The sequence below is a fragment of the Prionailurus bengalensis genome, chromosome C1 (assembly GCF_016509475.1).
Source record: "Prionailurus bengalensis isolate Pbe53 chromosome C1, Fcat_Pben_1.1_paternal_pri, whole genome shotgun sequence".
Lineage (NCBI taxonomy): Eukaryota > Metazoa > Chordata > Mammalia > Carnivora > Felidae > Prionailurus > Prionailurus bengalensis.
In genome coordinates this window covers 187,950,701-187,969,098 of record NC_057345.1, presented here as the reverse complement: position 1 = coordinate 187,969,098, position 18,398 = coordinate 187,950,701, and the positions used below count along the sequence as shown (strand labels likewise).

The 18,398-nt window shown below is 37.5% G+C and overlaps 1 protein-coding gene across 4 annotated transcripts in view; it reads left to right on the top strand.

The window, feature by feature from the left end:
* The first annotated feature begins 362 nt into the window (after window positions 1–362).
* The window catches only part of ORC2 (origin recognition complex subunit 2), a 44,062-nt gene continuing 26,026 nt past the window's right edge, over window positions 363–18,398 (top strand). Inside the window, exons 1-6 of one of the 4 annotated variants that reach the window (XR_006296905.1) lie at window positions 363–753; window positions 3,668–3,722; window positions 4,670–4,773; window positions 5,241–5,384; window positions 14,100–14,189; window positions 18,049–18,141. Coding sequence is in view for 3 of the 4 variants with exons in the window: in XM_043577448.1 (XP_043433383.1) it covers window positions 4,677–4,773; window positions 5,241–5,384; window positions 14,100–14,189; window positions 18,049–18,141 (424 nt within the window). In the remaining variant the exon portion in view is untranslated. Of the gene's footprint in view, window positions 754–3,667; window positions 3,806–4,669; window positions 4,774–5,240; window positions 5,385–14,099; window positions 14,190–18,048; window positions 18,142–18,398 lie in introns of those variants that run through there. The other 3 variants (XM_043577448.1, XM_043577446.1, XM_043577449.1) reach the window with 3 other exon arrangements.

Below are 18,398 nucleotides of genomic sequence, written 5' to 3'. Positions count from 1 at the left end.
TAAAACCGCAAACTCATTCCCATTATCTTTTTGCTCACAAGAAGGTGTCTAGAGAAAACAATGAAGACTTTTAAGATTGCCTCAGGGCAGACCGCTCAACCTGCCACACCTCTACAAATGCCTCCAGGTGTAAGCAACACTTCCTTCTCCTTTCCCCGGAAACGGAAAGAGACTAGGAAAGGCCCAGAACCCGAGTTTAGGGATTCGTTTTCCTCAGGTTTCTTGATGGGCGGGGCCGGAAGGCCGAAACCGACTGGCGGGCAGAGACGTCGCTCTCGGCTGACTACGCTTTCTATTGGCTTTCCTGGACTCCGCCCATGGACAGGGCGGGAGATTCGGTGTGCCCAGGCAGGACCCCCATCCCCCAGCCGTCCTCCCGGCTTGCCTCCTCGTCTCTGCGACTCTGAGACCCTGCGACCCTGCTCCGGCTGTGCTTAACAGGCATCTGGCTTTTCCTGCTGGGGCCGTAGCCACCTCCCCTGGAGTGCCCAGTCAGCGGGGTACCGCCGGCAGGTGCTGGGCGGCCCGAGCGGCGCCTGGCGGAGACCTAGCGGTGAGTGGTGGGACGACTGGGCAGCCCGCTTCCCTCTCCCGCTTAACTCGGGGTTTGTGAGGTGAGTCCGGTGGCGTCCAGCTCCGCAGTCTGAGCTGGGGTAGTCGTCTCGAAGAGGGCTCCCCCTCGGCTCTCCGGGCTGGGTTGTTGCCCTCCCCACGCAGCCCGAAGGCCCCGAGGACCCCCGGCGCGGCCAACTGGTAAGTGACTCGAGGCCCGGGCCAAAGTCCATAAATACTTGTTGGGGTGACAGCCTCTTTCTGGAAGTACCGTTGGTCGGTTTCTCCAGCAGTGATAGGCCTTCTGTGCAAGGGGCGCATTGCCAACGTATCAGTTTCTCGGCTTAAAGAGCCTTGTGCTCGTAAAGAGAGAACTGTGAAAATCAGTAACAAAAGTGTAAAGTGACCAGAGAGGAGCAGGCACAACGAGGAACAGATTTCGTCCCAGAACTGCCACAGGAGTGAGAACCTTTGATGGCATCCCAGCCCGGATGCCCCAAATGAATCCTGCTGCCTGGTCGGTCACCCTGGCACCATGCTTGGTTGTAAAATGTTGATGAACCAGGCTCTTCTGGTAGAGCTTTTTACATTAAAAGGATGTTGATGCATTAGTTTTCGTCTTACAACTGAAATCCTAACAAAACCATCATACCTACACCCTAGTTAAATGGCAGTCTGAAGGAAAAATAGCATGGCTCTACTACACCGTTGTGTATTGGCACTGCACGTTAAATAGATATCATTTATTTGTCATTTACTGAGCACCTTTTCTATTAGACGAGATGTAGGGATGTCAAGAAATCTACATGGTTAAGTTGAAGTTAAAAAAAAAACAGTGATAAGGAACATTTAATTAGTGTTTTCATATGCCACGCACATGAGCTCATTTAATCGTTTTGTCCACAGTTGTGAGTGTGGAGTTAAGATCAGAACCTAGGCTTATCTGATATCAAAATTAGTGCTAATCTATGCCACCTTTTTTTTAAGGATTATGTTTTTAAAAATTGTAGCAAATCCTTTATTTGCTCTCAGAGGAGAGTGTTTTGCCATTAATACGCCATTGGTGCTGCTGTATTACCTGACTGGTTAACTCCTTGTAAGGAGTCCACTTAAAATTCAGCACCCAAAGACAGTGCCTTGAAGAGTAAATGGTCACTAAAAATTTGCATTTTATTGTGTGGTTGTCAAGTAGTGGATTTTGTTTGTTTGTTGTTGTTTTGTTGTTTTCAGAAAACTTTGGAAAAAGAAGGAAAGATTTCTTTCAAAGTCTTTATAGAAGTTTCTTCAGTTTGGTGATTCAGTACTGTGTAATAAGATGGCTTAAAATCTAGAAAAGGAAATGCTTTCAGCCACAAACAATATTAAGTTAGGACGCCTCTGTCCAGGCAATTCTTATGTAAAATGCCATAGGGAAATTGCAAAAGATGATATTCAGTTGTCTAAAATTTTTGTTTTTAAATTTTCCTTGAAAATCTTTCCCCAAAGGAACTACTAAACTTTTGTGAATGAGAATTATGCAACTGACCTTTATTCCTTTTTCACTTTGGCTGCCAGTTAGCTCCGAGCCACTGTTCTTTGTATGATGTATTTTCTGCTTTCTTTGTATTTTCCTGGATCCAGACTCCTATTACTGTCACAGTTTGTCGTTTGTTTTATTGCATTTGCTTATTGTCAGTACTTCAAATCCTTTGTAGAACATAGCTGTTTATATTTTAAACAACTGTTTATGTTATGTTTAAACATAGCTGTTTATATTTTAAAACTATATATATTAGACTGAATCTGGCCATGCTCCTAAAAATATGCTTGATAGGGGCGTCCTGGTGGCTCATTCGGTTAAGCGTCTGACTTCGGCTCAGGTCATGGTCTCATGGTTCTCACGGTTCATGAGTTCAAGCTCCATGTCAGGTTCTGTGCTGACAGCACAGAGCCTGCTATGGATCCTCTGTCTCTCTGCTCCTCCTCTACGCTTGTGCACCCACTCCCGTTGTCTCTTAAAATTAAACAAACATTTTAAAAAAGAGATTAAAAACATGTATGCTCGATAGAACTAGGGGTGTTTAACTTAATGAACTGGAAACCTGGAGGAACTGTAGAAATCTTTGGATGTTTGAACTGCCAGATGGGAAAATGATTAGATATATGATGAATAGTTTCCAGAGGTCAGAACAAGCATTCAGGATAACAGATTTGTATTTAATGGCAGGAAAAGTGTGTAGTAGCATGATCAAGGACTTTGGAATCAAACTTGGGTTTTAGCCCTTAAGACACTTTCTAGTTGCATGAATTTGGATGAGTAAGAGGATTTAATGGTCTACTATACATGAAAGTACCTAATAGAGTGCCTGACAAACAGCCCCTCAGAAAAACTTTATTTTATACATATATAAAGAAATCATAAGTTTCTTTATTATATACAAATGTCATGTAGGTGGGGGCACCTGGGTGGCTCAGTCGGTTAAGCATCCAACTTCGGCTCAGGTCATGATTTTGTGGTCTGTGAGTTCAAGCCCTGAGTCGGGCTCTGTGCTGACAGCTCAGAGCCTGGAGCCTGCTTCAGATTCTATGTCTCTCTCTCTCTCCCCGTCCCCCACTCACGCTTTGTCTCTGTCTCTGAAAAATGAATAAACCTTTAAAAAAAATTTTTTTTAATATGTCATGTAGATGCATTAAACTTTTTCTGTAATATGTCCAAATTCCCCATGGTAGAAAGCAGTATCATGACTAGAAAAATGGCCCAAAACGATATGGTCTGCTGGCAGTGGTCATATAAATTATAGATGAAGTATTATCTTTATACACAAAAACCTAATAGACTTGGTGAGTGTTAAATGAGAATATGTATAGAATATTCAAAACTGTGTCCAGCATATAGTAAGTGCTCAAATTTTGGCCTCCTCTCTCCAGCCACCTGCCCCCGTGGTCCAGATCTTCTCATCTAGTACTTCCTGGCCAAAATACTGATGGCTGTTTTGCCCTTTCCTATGCCTTCATAATAACGTTTGACTTTGTAAGAACTGTATTTATGTATTCATCTTGTTTGTTAAAACTCATGAACTTGTTTGTTTCTTTTATTTCCTATTAGCTGACCTTGACCAAGTTCTTTTTTTTCCAATTGCAGGGGACTCTACCTGAATTTTCCAGCTGCAGAATGTGTAATACCTTTAAAGGTAAATGAAAATAGAGACAAGTCAAAAAAAAGAAAATAGAGACAAGTCAGTTAAGTGTGCAGAAGAAAATTTCGCAGCATTTAGTAAGTTATCTTCACGCAAGTAACTGACTCATGAGTGATGTAGTCAGCCTCTTATTAGGAGAAAAGACAAAAATAGGATTTATAGAAGAAGGAGGAGAGAAAAAAAATTCACTTTTTGGGTAAACCAATGAGCTAGCAGCTAGTTAGAATCACAGTTGGTTTCAGGCCGTTAGTATTATAAGTTCTGAAATTTTTTTCAAAGTAGGCAGAGTTGATCAAGGTTTTGCTTGCCAAACTCTGAAGTTTGATCAGTGAAGAAGTGACTATAAAGTATTAGAAAGATTCATGTTTACTGTTTAGTTGCCATGATACCCAGAAAGCCACATTCATAATTGTAAAGTTTGGTAAGCATGCAATAATAGTACAGGGAGGTGCTTGAGGATTGTTTGATACAGGTTTGGTATACCAGTGAAGTGCATAGACTTTCGCCAGTGGACTATTTATCTCCAATGAATAGATTCTAAAATCTACCAAACCATTATTCTTTGCTTGGCTGTCCCTTTTCTAAACTGTCATGTATTAACCACCCCCTTTCTGATAATGTTATCATTCTGTAGATTGGTTAGAGCTTTTTTTACAGGAAGAATTGGTTCCCTGTTATTATACTTGAGTTGCCTTGTTTGGATTGAATTTGTTTTTTTTCCAACTGTCAGTTGCCTCTTCCTGTCTTTTCCATTTTTCAGATAAAGAACTGAGTTACCTATTATCAAAAAAACAGTATTAATACAATAATGTATAATATATTTTTCATACTTAAGACTTTAAGTGTTTTGTACAAATACGTGTGTTTGTTATGTGAATGTTTATTTGGCTGTTGATAATGAATTTTTCATCACTTTGTAGTGCTTTATTGCTTTTGTTTAGGTTGGCAATGATGAGTAAACTGGAATTAAAAGAAGACAAGATGCTGGAGGTTCAATTTGTGGGAGATGATGATGTTCTTAATCACATTCTTGATAGAGAAGGAGGTACAGAGTGATTATACAATTGAAGAGATGCTTATGTGATGGTTATGGATTATTTCACTTTTTAAAATATTTTAACCTTCTATTTTGAATATATAGCACAAAGTATTTGATCTAGTAAGACTAAATAAGAACCACTTTTTTAGTTTACTCCAAACTTTTGACAATTAAAAATAATAAAGCTTTATCTGATATGAAATGCTTAATAATAGGGATAAATGATAACTACCCATTGTAATTAAAATGTGTAGTTATCTTGACCCCCCCCAAATAATACACTTTCAGGGTTTTTTTTTAAATTATATAAACTGTAGTGAAGAGTGCTATATACTTTCATCAAAGAGAAAACAGTGAATTTTCTTCCAGATTTTAAATAATGACAATATAAGTAGTACAGTTTACTTATTTAAATGTAATATTTAGAAAGAATTTATACCTGTCATGTTCTAATTCTTTGGATGTTCTTTTAGGAGCTAAATTAAAAAAGGAGCGAGCTCAGCTTTTGGTCAACACAAAAAAAATAATAAAGAAGCCAGAATATGATTTGGAAGAAGATGACCAGGAAGTCTTAAAAGATCAGAACTATGTGGAAGTTTTAGGACAAGATATTCAAGGTATTTTGGGGACTGGGGAAAGGAAATGTACACTCAAATTTCTGCTAGTAGCTAAAATTGCTTTGCAGGATACATAAAAATAGTCTGGTAGGTTAGGCAGTGGTGTACCATATTATTATTTTCTAATTGTAAACTACATATAATATAAACTTTACCATCTGTAACATTTTTAAGTGTATAGCTCAGTTGTATTAAATGCATTCATAACGTTGTGCTACTATCACCACCATCCATCTCCAGAACTCTTTTCGTCACGCATGCTATATTATTTTATTTCTCATCAGAAAAGCACTTGCTTCAGTTTTTTATGTACAGTTGGAAAAGTTGGAAGCACTGAGTTTCCATTACATTTTTTTCTTCAGTTTTTTTCCCCCACAAGCAACCAGTCCTGCATTTAATTATTTTTAGAAAAATTCTACAGACCAATCTAAAGTTATTTTTTAAGATACCTATATATTTTTAATTAATTTGAAATAATTTCATAAATCAAGTCACTTCATTATTACTTTGGTCTTTTTTTTTTTTTTTTAAATATTTGTTTATTTTTGAGAGAGAGAGACAGAGCACAAGTGGGGGAGGGCAGAGAGAGAGGGAGACACAGAATCCAAAACAGGCTCCAGGCTCCAAGCTCTCAGCACAGAGCCTGATGTGGGGCTCAAACTCACAGACCATGAGATCATGACCTGAGCTGAAGTGGGACACTTAACTGACTGAACCACCCAAGTGCCCAATTTGGTCTTCTTTATAGAAATAGAAGGGACATTCCAAGAAGTAATGTTTGAATGTAGGCATGCTGATGTTCTGGGGTTTTTTTGCTTTTTGTTTTTTATTTTTTACATCTAAACCAGATTCCTGCCAGATTATATTTAAAAAATTCTAGGCTTATTATCTTATAGTTAGGGCTCAAGGAACACAGATCTACTTAAGTTGGCTTAGTAAATAAAGACTAAGGAACAAAATCAGTATTGTTGGACACCAGGGGCATTTAACTGAGACAACATTAAAAACCTAGGGACTTTGCTTTCATGGATCTCCCAGTCTCCCTCATGTCATCTCTGTGCATCTGTTCTCTTTGTATGCCACCTGTCTCTCTCATGTATGTGTTTTTTACTCTCTCATACTTGGCTTATAAATGGTCATCATCACTACTCCTGACCTTTTTGTCACTTCTTGAGTAATAACACCTCTGGTTTAGTTCCCACTGTTAAATGGCATGATACAAAAAATGACCGTTGTTCCTCAATAGACTAAGTGGACAGAGTAGATTCTTTTAAAAGTTTCCCCAATGGGATAGTTGACATTTTTAGGGCATGTTCTGAATAGAACTTTGAATTCTTGACTCCTATTACGCTAGACCTAAGAAGAGATTGAAAGTGTTTTTGTTTTATTTCTTGTTGTAAAAGTAATACATATTTGTGGGGCACCTGGCTGTGACTCTTGATCTTGGGGTTGTAAGTTTGAGCCCTACGTTGAGTGTAGAAATTACATTAAAAAAATAAATAAAATCTTAAAAAAAACTACATATTTGTAGTAGAAACTTGGTGCTTCCAAGCTTTTTCACTTAATAGCACTCACAGCAAATGATATTTGGAAGCACACTGGAATAAATGGAGGAGAATGCCCCAGACCAGGACAAATGCCCTCGGGCTTCTAACCCTTATTCCTGCTCTTTCTGCAAGCCCTGACTGGCATCCACAGAGGCCTGAGAGGATCATTACTCAGCCTACCTATAACCTATGCCTTTAATTTTGCACACTTAATGGGAATCTTTGCCTTAGAGCAGTGTTTCTCAGCCTATTTTTTACTATCATCCCCAAAAGAGCCTTTTAGACATTTTCTCCTAATTGCCCCCACCCATGAATTTTTGATACTATATATATGATATATATCTGTTTATATATCTGTTTGCATATCTGTGGCTCTTTGGAGGACCACAGACCATTGTAATATCTAAGATGTTTTTCACATTTTCACATTCTTCCTCCCACCGAGAGCCAATTTTTAATCCATCTGGAGCAATATATTCCTGTTGAGAATGCATGCTTTAGAGAACCTGGAACTGTTAACAGTTGGCTGTGTATTTTCTGTCTGTATGTGCATGCACACACATAAGCTTGTGTTGATGGTCTCTGTGTCCAGGAAATGGAGCTTTTCATTAGGCTGTGGGCATGTACAATAGACAAGTCTATAACTTAACGATTAAGTCTCACAGACGTGACTCTTTCTGTTTTGATTTTTTTCTTGTTTGCCAAAATGTGTATTGGGGAGAATGGTGTTCCAGTTATGGTATAGGAAAGAGAGTTTTTTGGTTTTTTTTTTTTAACATTTATTTATTTAAAAAAAAATTTTTTTTTCAACGTTTATTTATTTTTGGGACAGAGAGAGACAGAGCATGAACGGGGGAGGGGCAGAGAGAGAGGGAGACACAGAATCGGAAACAGGCTCCAGGCTCTGAGCCATCAGCCCAGAGCCCGACACGGGGCTCGAACTCCCGGACCGCGAGATTGTGACCTGGCTGAAGTCGGACACTTAACCAACTGCGCCACCCAGGCGCCCTAACAGTTATTTATTTTTGAAACAGAGAGAGACAGAACATGAATGCGGGAGGGTCAGAGAGAGTGGGAGACACAGAATCTGAAACAGGCTCCAGGCTCTGAGCTGTCAGCACAGAGCCCGATGCAGGGCTCAAACTCACAGACCACGAGATCATGACCTGAGCCAAAGTCAGACGCTTAACCAACTGAGCCGTCCAGGCGCCCCTAGGAAGGAGAGTTTTTTAATGTTTTCTTCAGAGTGGAAATGGTGACATCTATTACAGTCTTCTTTAGCCTCCTTTGAGATAATGAACAATAAGCTTCTTTCTAATCTTTTATTATAATAGAAAACAAATGTGCATTTTTTTTAAGTTAGTTTATTTATTTTGAGAGAGAGAGAGAGAGCACAAGCAGTGGAGGGGCAGAGAGGAGAGACAATCCCAAGTAGGCTCCACACCATCAGTGCAGAGCCCGATGCGGGACTTGAACCCACCAACCATGAGATCATGACCTGAGCCTAGATCAAGAGTCGAATGCTTGGGGTGCCTGGGTGGCTCAGTTGGTTAAGCATCCGACTTCAGCTCAGTTCATGATCTCCTGGTTCATGAGTTCAAGCCCCTCATCAGGCTCTGTGCTGACAGCTCAGAGCCTGGAGCCTGCTTCAGATTCTGTCTTTGTCTCTCTCTCTCTCTCTCAAAAATAAACATTAAAAAAAAAAGTCCAATGCTTGACTGACTGTGTCACCCAGGTGCCCCCATATGCATTATTTTTAAAATATAGAAGGACATTTGGCAAAGAATCCTTAGGAATAGTTAAAGAAAACAACCTTTCAACAATGACCTCTAAATATTTTATTAATCCCTTTACTTACTATCAAAGTGTAAACTGCTTCTTATAAAAAGCACACATGTTGACATACCTGGCGTCATTCTTAGCCTGTTAATCACATCTAGTCTGTAGAATAGTCACTGCATAGAGGTGCTAGGTGATCTCAGCCTTAAATAGAAGATTTTTCCCAAAGATCTCTCAAAGCAATTAGGTGTCCTCAAGAGCAATTTGTCTTATTGATGCTTCTCCTGAACAATTGGTTTGTTTTTTAGTCTTAGCAACAGTGTAACTCTATAATTGATTCTTTGTTAGTTGACTACTAGAAAATTCTTGGAAAACCTCTTTTTAGAAATGTGAGAAAAAAATAAAAATTGTGGTAAAATACACGTAATATAAAATTTATGATCTTAAAGTGTATAGTTTAGTATTAAGTACATTCACATTGTTTTGCAGTCAATCTCCAGAACTCTTTGCATTTTACAAAACTGAAATTCTACCCATTAAACAACTCCCTAGTCCCTTCTCCTTATAGCCCCTGACAACCACCATTGTACTTTCTATGAATTTGACTACTCCAGGTACCTCATGTTAAGTGGAATCATAAAGTATTTTTGCGTGTGTAACTGGCTTATTTCACTTAGCATAATGTTCTCAAGGTTCATCCATGTTGTAGTGTCAGAATTTTCATCCTTTTTGAGGCTGAATAATATTGCATTGTATGCATATACCATATTTTGTTTTTCCATTCGTCTGTCAATGGACTTTTGGGTGGCTTCGACCTTTTGGCTACTGTGAATAATGCTGCTATGAACATGGGTGTACAAATATCTTTTTGAGGCCCTGATTTGAATTCTTTTGGATATATTCCCAGAAGTGGAATTGCTGGATCATATGGTAATTCTATTTTTAATTTTTTGAAGAATCTCCATACTATTTTCCACAGCAGCTACACCAATTTACTTTTCTACTAACAGGACACAACACAAGTGTTCTAGTTTCTCTGTATGCATACCAACACTTGTTTTTCTTTTTAAATTGTTTTTTAATGTTTATTTTTGAGAGAGAGAGAGAGCGTGAGCAGGGGAGAGGCAGAGAGAGAGGGACAGAATCCAAAGCAGGCTCCAGGCTCCGAGCTATTAGCACAGAGCCCAATGCAGGGCTCAAATCCACGAACTACAAGATCATGACCTGAGCCAAAGTCGCACACTTAACTGACTAAGCCACCCAGGCGCCCCTGTTTTTCTTTTTTAATAGCCATCCTAATGGGTGTGAAATGGTGTATTACAGAAATAACATTGCATTCTGATATATAAACAACATAGTTGGCCGTTATTAGACTTTTGGATTGTTTCTAACTTTTTATTTTAACTAATACAGTAGTGATTACCCTGGGACATAAATCTTTGTTTAGATCTCTTATTTCTTCATAAGAGAGTCCTAGAAGTAGAATTACTGGTGAAAGTGTATGAACTTTATAAAGCATACATGTTGCCAAATTGCTTTCTAGAAGGATTGTATCAACTAGTATTAGGATCCCTCATCAGAATTAAGTATTTTTTGTTACATTTATTACCCACTTTAATTTCTTTTGTGATTTGTATATTCATAGTTTTTTCAGTTTTGTGCATTTTGAGTCATTTAAAACTTATTAAAAAGTTTTATATGTGGGAGACTTGGGTGATTCAGTCAGTTGAGTGTCCGACTTGAGCTCAGGTCGCACTCTTGTGGTTCATGGTTTCAAGCCCTGTGTCAGGCTTGCTGTTGTCAGCGCCGAGCCTGCTCAGATCTTCTGTCCCCCTCTCTCTGCACCTCCCCCACTCACGCTCTCTTCACATAAGCATGCTCTCTCTCTCTCTGTCTCTCAAAAATAAATAAACATTAAGAAAATAGTGTCCTTTAAAAAAAGAAAAATTCTATATATAGTAAAAACCTTCTTGGACAATATGATTAGAATCATTGTTAGTCAATCAAAATATCAGAACCAGAAAATCATAAAAATACTCTAAACATTTTGTTTTATATATAAGCATATATATACACACATATACACACACATACACAAACACATACCCACCAGAGTCTTTTCTTTCAGTAGAAGTTTGCTAGAAGTCAGCTGGTTGAAGAACAGTATCACCTTTTGATTTTGGTGTTGGGTTTTTTTAGACAGCATATCCATAATGCACCATTTGGGATTTCAGGTTTCATTTCCCTCCATTAGATTGTACATTTAAAGACACTTTTGATGCAGTATCAGTGTAGTGTGCTTTTGTGTTTTTTCAAATTTTTTCTTAAATCTTTTATGATTTCTCACCCATATCTGATTTGAAACTAACTGCGCTTACTAATAACTTTAATCAAATATTTCTAAAGCATTTAATTTAGTTTACATAGAAACTACTCAGTGTCTTTAAATTCATATTTTGTCTCTGCGCCAGACACTTAAGGTACATAAGGACAGGTTTGCCATAAACAGACTTAAATGTATGTGAAAATTAGAGAGGCAGCATTGCAGATCACTCTGCTAAGGATGAACTGGTCAGTAAACAGTGTTGGGACAATGGGGTATCATAATGAAAAAAAGAATTTGATCTCTACCTCCCATCTTAAACAAGTTAATTACCTTAATTTAAGATTTACGTATGAAAAGCAAATTGTAAATGCTTTTACAAGAAAATATAAGAATATGGTTTTGACTTGATTATAGATGAATTTCTTTTAATGTAATTAAAAAAGGTTGACACATTCACCTTATTAAAATTCAGCACTTCTCAGGAAGACAAACCACAGATTAGGAAAAAATATTTGCAAAAGACATCTGTTGAAGAAGTGTTACCCAGAATACACAAAGAGCTCTTAAAACTCAACAGTGAGAAAATGGATACCCTGATTTAAAAATGAGCAGAGGCTCTGAACAGGACGTCTCACCTAAGAAGATATACAGATGGCAACTAGTGATTTGTATTTACTCAACTCAAAATATACTCAACATTATATGTCATTTAAAAATTGCAGTTTTAAACAACGATGAGATTGCCACTTACACACCTATTAGAATGGCCAAAATTCAAAACACTGACAGCACCAAATGCTAGCAAAGCTGTGGAACAAGAGGCGTTCTCATTTATTACACAATGGTACTGCTCTTTGAATGACAGTTTGGCAGTTTCTTACAAATTAAACATATTCTTACAATATGATCTAGCAATTGTCCTTCTTTGTATTTACTCATATGAGTTGAAAACTTATATCCGTTCAGAAACCTACACGCATGCACACACACACACACACACACACACACACTCTCTGCACACAGATGTTTACAGAAGCTTTGTTCATAACTGCTGTGGCTTGGAAACAACCAAAAAGTTAACCAAGAATAAATTGATATATCCATACAGTGGAATATTGTTCAGCATTTAAAAAAAAAACATACCAAGGCATGAAAAGATGTGGAGGAACCTTAAATGCATATTACTGAGTGAAAGAAGCCAATCTGAAAAGAAGCCAATAGCTATGATTCCAACTGTGTGACATTATGGGAAAGGCAAAACTGTGGAGACAGTGAAGAGATCACTGCTTGCCAGTGGTTAGAGGATGGGAGGTCTGAATTGGTTGAGTACAGAGGATTTTTAGGGCATTGAAACTATTCTGTATATTATATTACAGTGGTGGATACATGTCATCATACTTCTTTCAAAGTCTATAGAATGTACCACATCAAGAATGAACCTTAATATAAGCTGTGGACTTGAGGTGATAATGAAGTGTCAGTGTAGGTTCAAGATTGTAACAAATCTACCACTCTGGGGTGAGATGTTGATAGTGGGGGAGGCTGTGCATTTGTGAGGACAGGAGGTATATAGGAAATCTCTGTACCTTGTATTCAGGTTGGCTCTAGACCTAAAACTGCTCCAAAACATAAAGTCTATTTGAAAAAGTATTCAGTACTTCTCTTCATCAAATGACACCCTAAAGAAGTGAAAAGACAAGTCATAGGATAGAGAAAAAAAATTTCCTCTTTAGAAATAACAAACATGTGAAAAGACGTTCAACCTCATTAGCAATTAGGGAAAGGGAAATTAAAACAACTGTCCCCATATGATTCATTTTATACCCACTCAATTGGCAAAGATTAAGGAGTTAAGATAATGCCAAGTATTAGGGCATAGACAGTGGGGACTCTTAAATAGTAAGGATAGTAAACATCAACTTCGGAACAGTCTGGCACTGTTTTATAATAACAATAATAAAATCCATTAGATGTTAACCTGAATTACATATATTTAGATTTGAAAAACAACTATTTCCAAAAAGAAAATTAGTGAAGAAGTCCTTGTTTTACATTTTTGCAAATCTCTTTAATGTCTGGCTTAATAGAAGACAGCTGAATTTTCATATCTGCTTCACACATTCCATTAGCCCACAGGATGGTGTTGTCATCACACATCATGTAGTCTCTGGAATACCTATGATCTACTCTTGATTGCGAAAAAATCGAATAATATCTTAGTGTTGTTATGAAATAGTTTTGGCCCCCAGTCCCCCCATCACACTTTGAGAATTACTATGCCAGAGAGTAGGCTACTAGCGATGAGTATCTGGTATGTTGTAGGTAGCTGTTGTTATTAAAAGGGATGATTGAATGGGGCTCCTGGGTGGCTTGGTCGGTTAAGCGTCTGACTTTGGCTCAGGTCATGATCTCACGGTCCGTGAGTTCAAGCCCTGCGTCGGGCTCTGTGCTGACAGCTCAGAGCCTGGAGCCTGTTTCGGATTCTGTGTCTCCCTCTCTCTCTGCTCCTCCCCTGTTCATGCTGTGTCTCTCTCTGTCTCAAAAATAAATAAACATTAAAAAAAAAAAAAAAAAAAGGGGATGTTTGAAGAATGAAAATTAGGTCATAGTCTTGATAGTAAGAGAGCTTCCACCATGTAACAACTGTTACCTGTCTCAGTGTCAATTAACTGAATTGTACTTGGCAGTGTTTACTTCAAGAAGAAAACAACTAATAGAGCCCCTTCTGTTTTCCCTCAGGGGCAGCAGTATCATGAATTGAATGCATATACCTCTAGTCTGGAGGGTTTGGGGAGGAGGGGGGGTGGGGTGTGCGTGCGTGCGTGCGTGTGTGTGTGTGTTTATATGTTTGTTTTTGTGTACTTGTGAAGAATAATGTGTTTTCTGTGTTTCAGATTTATATAAACATAGTCTGTCATCTATTTTTAAATATTTTATGTATAAATATGTATTGTTAAACCTTTATGCAAGACGGGTACAGATCTTAAATTTTTAGTTAAAATTTTATTTTTTCTGTTAATTTTGCCTATTTTCCCAAAATGCATATTGCTTTTTCTCTTTCAGAATCTTTGAAAAATGGCTCTGCTGCAGATGGTGGGAATAAAGTTTATTCTTTTCAGAATAGAAAACACTCTGAAAAGATGGCTAAATTAGGTATGTTGTTTTTCTAAGAAGGTGTATTTAACTACATTCCCCACAGTTATCATCCTAATGCATTCCCTAAAAGAATGAGGGATATCGTTTTGTATCATATCTTCAAGCATATGTAAAACCAATTATTTTTCATACTCAGATGTTTTTTCTTTGTAATGTTTGTTTACTTTTGAGAGAGAGAGACAGAGTGCAAGTGGGGAAGGGGCGGAGAAAGAGAGACAGAGACAGAATCTGAAGCAGGCTCCAGGCTTGAAGCTGTCAGCCAGACGTGGAGCTCAAACTCACATACTGGAGATCATGACCTGAGCCGAAGTTGGATGCTTAACCCACTGAGCCACCCAGATGCTCCTGCTCAGATGTCTTCTGTTCTCAGCTAGATTTTAAGCTTCTCACAGTAGGAATCCTGTGTCTCTTTTCTTCCCACATCTAGCCATAGGTCTTGAACAAAGTTTTAAGTAAATGAGCGTCTTAAGTCACAGATAATCTGAATTTAATGACTAAGAATTTTATACTATATATAGAAAAATGTTTGTATTGTAGAAAACTGTATAAAATTGTTACAAATGGGCTGTTGTAATATTTTTTCTTACTCAAGTTACCACTTATACTAATTTTACATGGATTACTAATTTTCAGAAAACTAGACTAAAATAAATTACATACAACATTAAAATTAAACTATCAATTCAATTCTTTTAAAAAATTCAGATTGCACTTTATTTGGGTCCTGTGGTATGAGGGGTCATTTTTGAAAGCTTTGAGGAAAGGAAATAACATATGAAAGTAGTTTGAAAATTAGATCCATAAGTATATGAAGGTCTGGGAACAGCAAGAAGTCAAGAGCAAGGGAACAATAATTATCCAGTAAAATGTCAAGTTGTATAATAGGGCTTATAATCTATAATTACAGAACACCAATATATGCAGTCATCCTGGCCAGTAACCAGGTAAACATTCAAGATCAAGTGAAAAACTTAAGTGTTTACATTGATGAGGGATATATAAGAATTATAACATCTGTTACTGAATATTAAACATTATAATATTTAATCATTTGCAGTATTCAGCTTTTCTGAAAAGTATAATATGAAATTCATTATTAATTCTGAACCTAGCATGGTACATACAATAATTTACATGAATTGATCTGTTTCTTAATGTTCATAATGCACATTAAGAAATTAACAGTTTTTCAGTCTGTAAAAATGACTGCATTCTTTATAGGATCTTTGAGAAACCAGAGAAGAAATGCTAAAGTAATTATTAGAGAAAGGATCAGATATGGGGCGCCTGGGTGGCGCAGTCGGTTAAGCGTCCGACTTCAGCCAGGTCACAATCTTGCGGTCCGCGAGTTCGAGCCCCGCGTTGGGCTCTGGGCTGATGGCTCAGAGCCTGGAGCCTGTTTCCGATTCTGTGTCTCCCTCTCTCTCTGCCCCTCCCCCGTTCATGCTCTGTCTCTCTCTGTCCCAAAAATAAATAAACGTTGAAAAAAAAAAATTAAAAAAAAAAAAGAGGATCAGATAGACACCAAGACTAACCTGAAACCCCAAAACAATGAAACAGGACAAAGAACATTGGAGAAAGAGAACTAATAGTGAAGACAGGAGCCCCAGAGGAGTAATCAAGTAGAAGTTCTTCAAGTAGATAATCCACATGCACATAATAACCATGATATATGTCTTATATTGTATGGGCTGCAAGAAACTTCAGTACTGTTATATTAGGCATTTCTGTCATCACAAATGAAAGAAATTCACAGTCACAAAAAGATGGCTTTCTGGATAATTTGAGACTGATGGTACTTTCCAAAATCTGTATTTAGTTTGGACTTGTGTTTAGTTGTGATTTTCTTTAAAGTGTGTCTTTGGGCACCTGGGTGATTCGGTTGAGCATCCAAGTCTTGATTTTGGCTCAGGTCATGATCCCAGGGTCATGGGATCAAGCCCTACACTGGGCTCTGAACTGAATGTGGAGCCTGCTTAAGATTCTCTCTTTCTCTCTCTCTCTCTCTCTCTCTCTCTTCCCCCCACCTCCTGCCTCTCCCCTGCTTGTACGTTCCTAAAATTAAAAAAAAAAAAGTTTCTTTGACTTATTTATTGTTGTTAATTGTGTTTACATCTAATTGTATCAATGAAGTAGAAGGCCTTAGTATTTTTATAACCTGCCAGAAAATCACATGTTATTATGTATAAATGTTTCAATATAATTGGTCTAACCAAGATACAGGTCTAGAAATACACTAGGAGTTAGATTGGGAATCTTTGTAAAATACATATCTGTGATGAGTTAATAAATGCAAACAAAAGAGCAAAGGTAGAAATACCAAGTAGAGAGGACAGTAAGGAGTTCAGCAGCTTGGAGAAAGATGACTTTAGGGAAATTGAAAATAGATTGGTTGATAGGATCAAATAATAGCCTAATGAGAAGCTATCATTAGGCAAAGAGGATTTTAAAATTTTGTTTTAAAATTTCCAGTATGGGGGCACCTGGGTGGCTCAGTTGGTTGAGCCTCTGACTCTTGATTTCGGCTCAGGTCATGATGTCACAGTTCATGGGATCAAGCCCCACATCAGGCTCTGCGCTGACAGCACGGAGTCTGTTTGGATTCTCTGTCTCCCTCTCTCTCTGCCCCTCCCTCACTCATTCTCTCTCAAAATGAATTTTAAAAACCTTTTTAAAAAAAATAAAAAAAAATATATTGTACTGTAGTTACTTTCTCAGTAGTGTGAGAGGCATGTGGAATGGAGCCTAACTAAGGAATAGATTTACATTTCCCAACTTAGCACACACTGGAACATTGTTCACTGAGAAAAAAGGTGTATTTTTGAATATATATGCTATTCAAATTATATCCCTCTTTTTTAATAAAAAGTATAGTTGAGTTCATGTAAATCAAAGCCACTTTACTGACTCAAGCTCTTTCTAACTTGTTTCACACAATTTATCCTCCAGACTTGAAATTGATCCAAAATATGACAGTCCCCACAAATGTACTACCTTTTTTAATATGTTTATTTATTTTGAGAGAGAGAGAGAGAGCAGGGGAGGGGCAGAGACAGAGGAAGAGAAGAGAATCCCAAGCAGGCTCTGTGCTGTCAGCACAGAGCCCAACATGGGGCTCAAACTCACAAATCATGAGATCATGACCTGAGCCGAAATCAAGAATCAGATGCTTACCCGACTGAGCTACCCAGATGCCTCAAGAAAGTATTTTTAAAGGTAAAGATTATATTTTTCATATAAAATGGCCTTTTATGTTTAGAAGCCAACTTTTTAATCTGATGCTCCATTACAGAAACAGCTATCCACTCAATGCTATATTTTATACATTATTCACATGTATTATAGTTTTAGACACAAAATATACCACATGTTATGGGAGATTTAAGAGTTTTTAAAGTACAGTTTTAAATATACACAGCTTCCACTTGATTTAAATCCCATTTTCTGGCCATTCTTTCTTACCCTCTGACAAAGATATGCCTCAAGTATATATGATAAAGAAATTGAAGGAGTGTAAAATTATTGATGGAAAGGACAGGGAGAGAGAATGACAGTTTAGAAAGCAGTAAGGTCAAAGCCTTATTTATTTATTTATTTATTTATTTATTTATTTATTTATTTATTTATTTAGACAACCTATAGATATTTGAAAGAAGATTTAAGGTAAAAGAGGCAGTACTCTTAATATAGATAGGTTTATTTATATTCCTGGTAATAGTAGCAGGCAGGGTTCCCCCCCCCTAAGAATTTATATAAGTGAAATAAAGCGATTTCCCCCCTTCATCTGCTTAATCTTAATCCACCCCTTAATCATCTGTTAAAGATTGCTTTCTACATTTCTTTTGTCTGTTTACAGCTTCAGAACTAGCAAAAACACCAAGAAAAAATGTTTCAGTTAATTTGAAGAATGATCCTGAAATTATGATAAACATTCCTCAATGTAGCAAGGGTAAGATTTTACCTTGGTTCTTCGATAGTTTTCATAGTTGCTTCAAGATATATATTTTTTACTTGTCTAAGTGTGTTTGTATATGTTTTCTTCTTTTCTGTTCTGAAAATTTATTCAACCAAATGCAGTTAATACCCCCAATTTGTGGCTTCACATACCCATATTTAGCTATCAGTAAAAGGGGGAAATATCTGCTGATTGAAGTTGATTGATAGGGCCAATTAGAAACACCCTTAAAATCCTATTATCATTTGCTT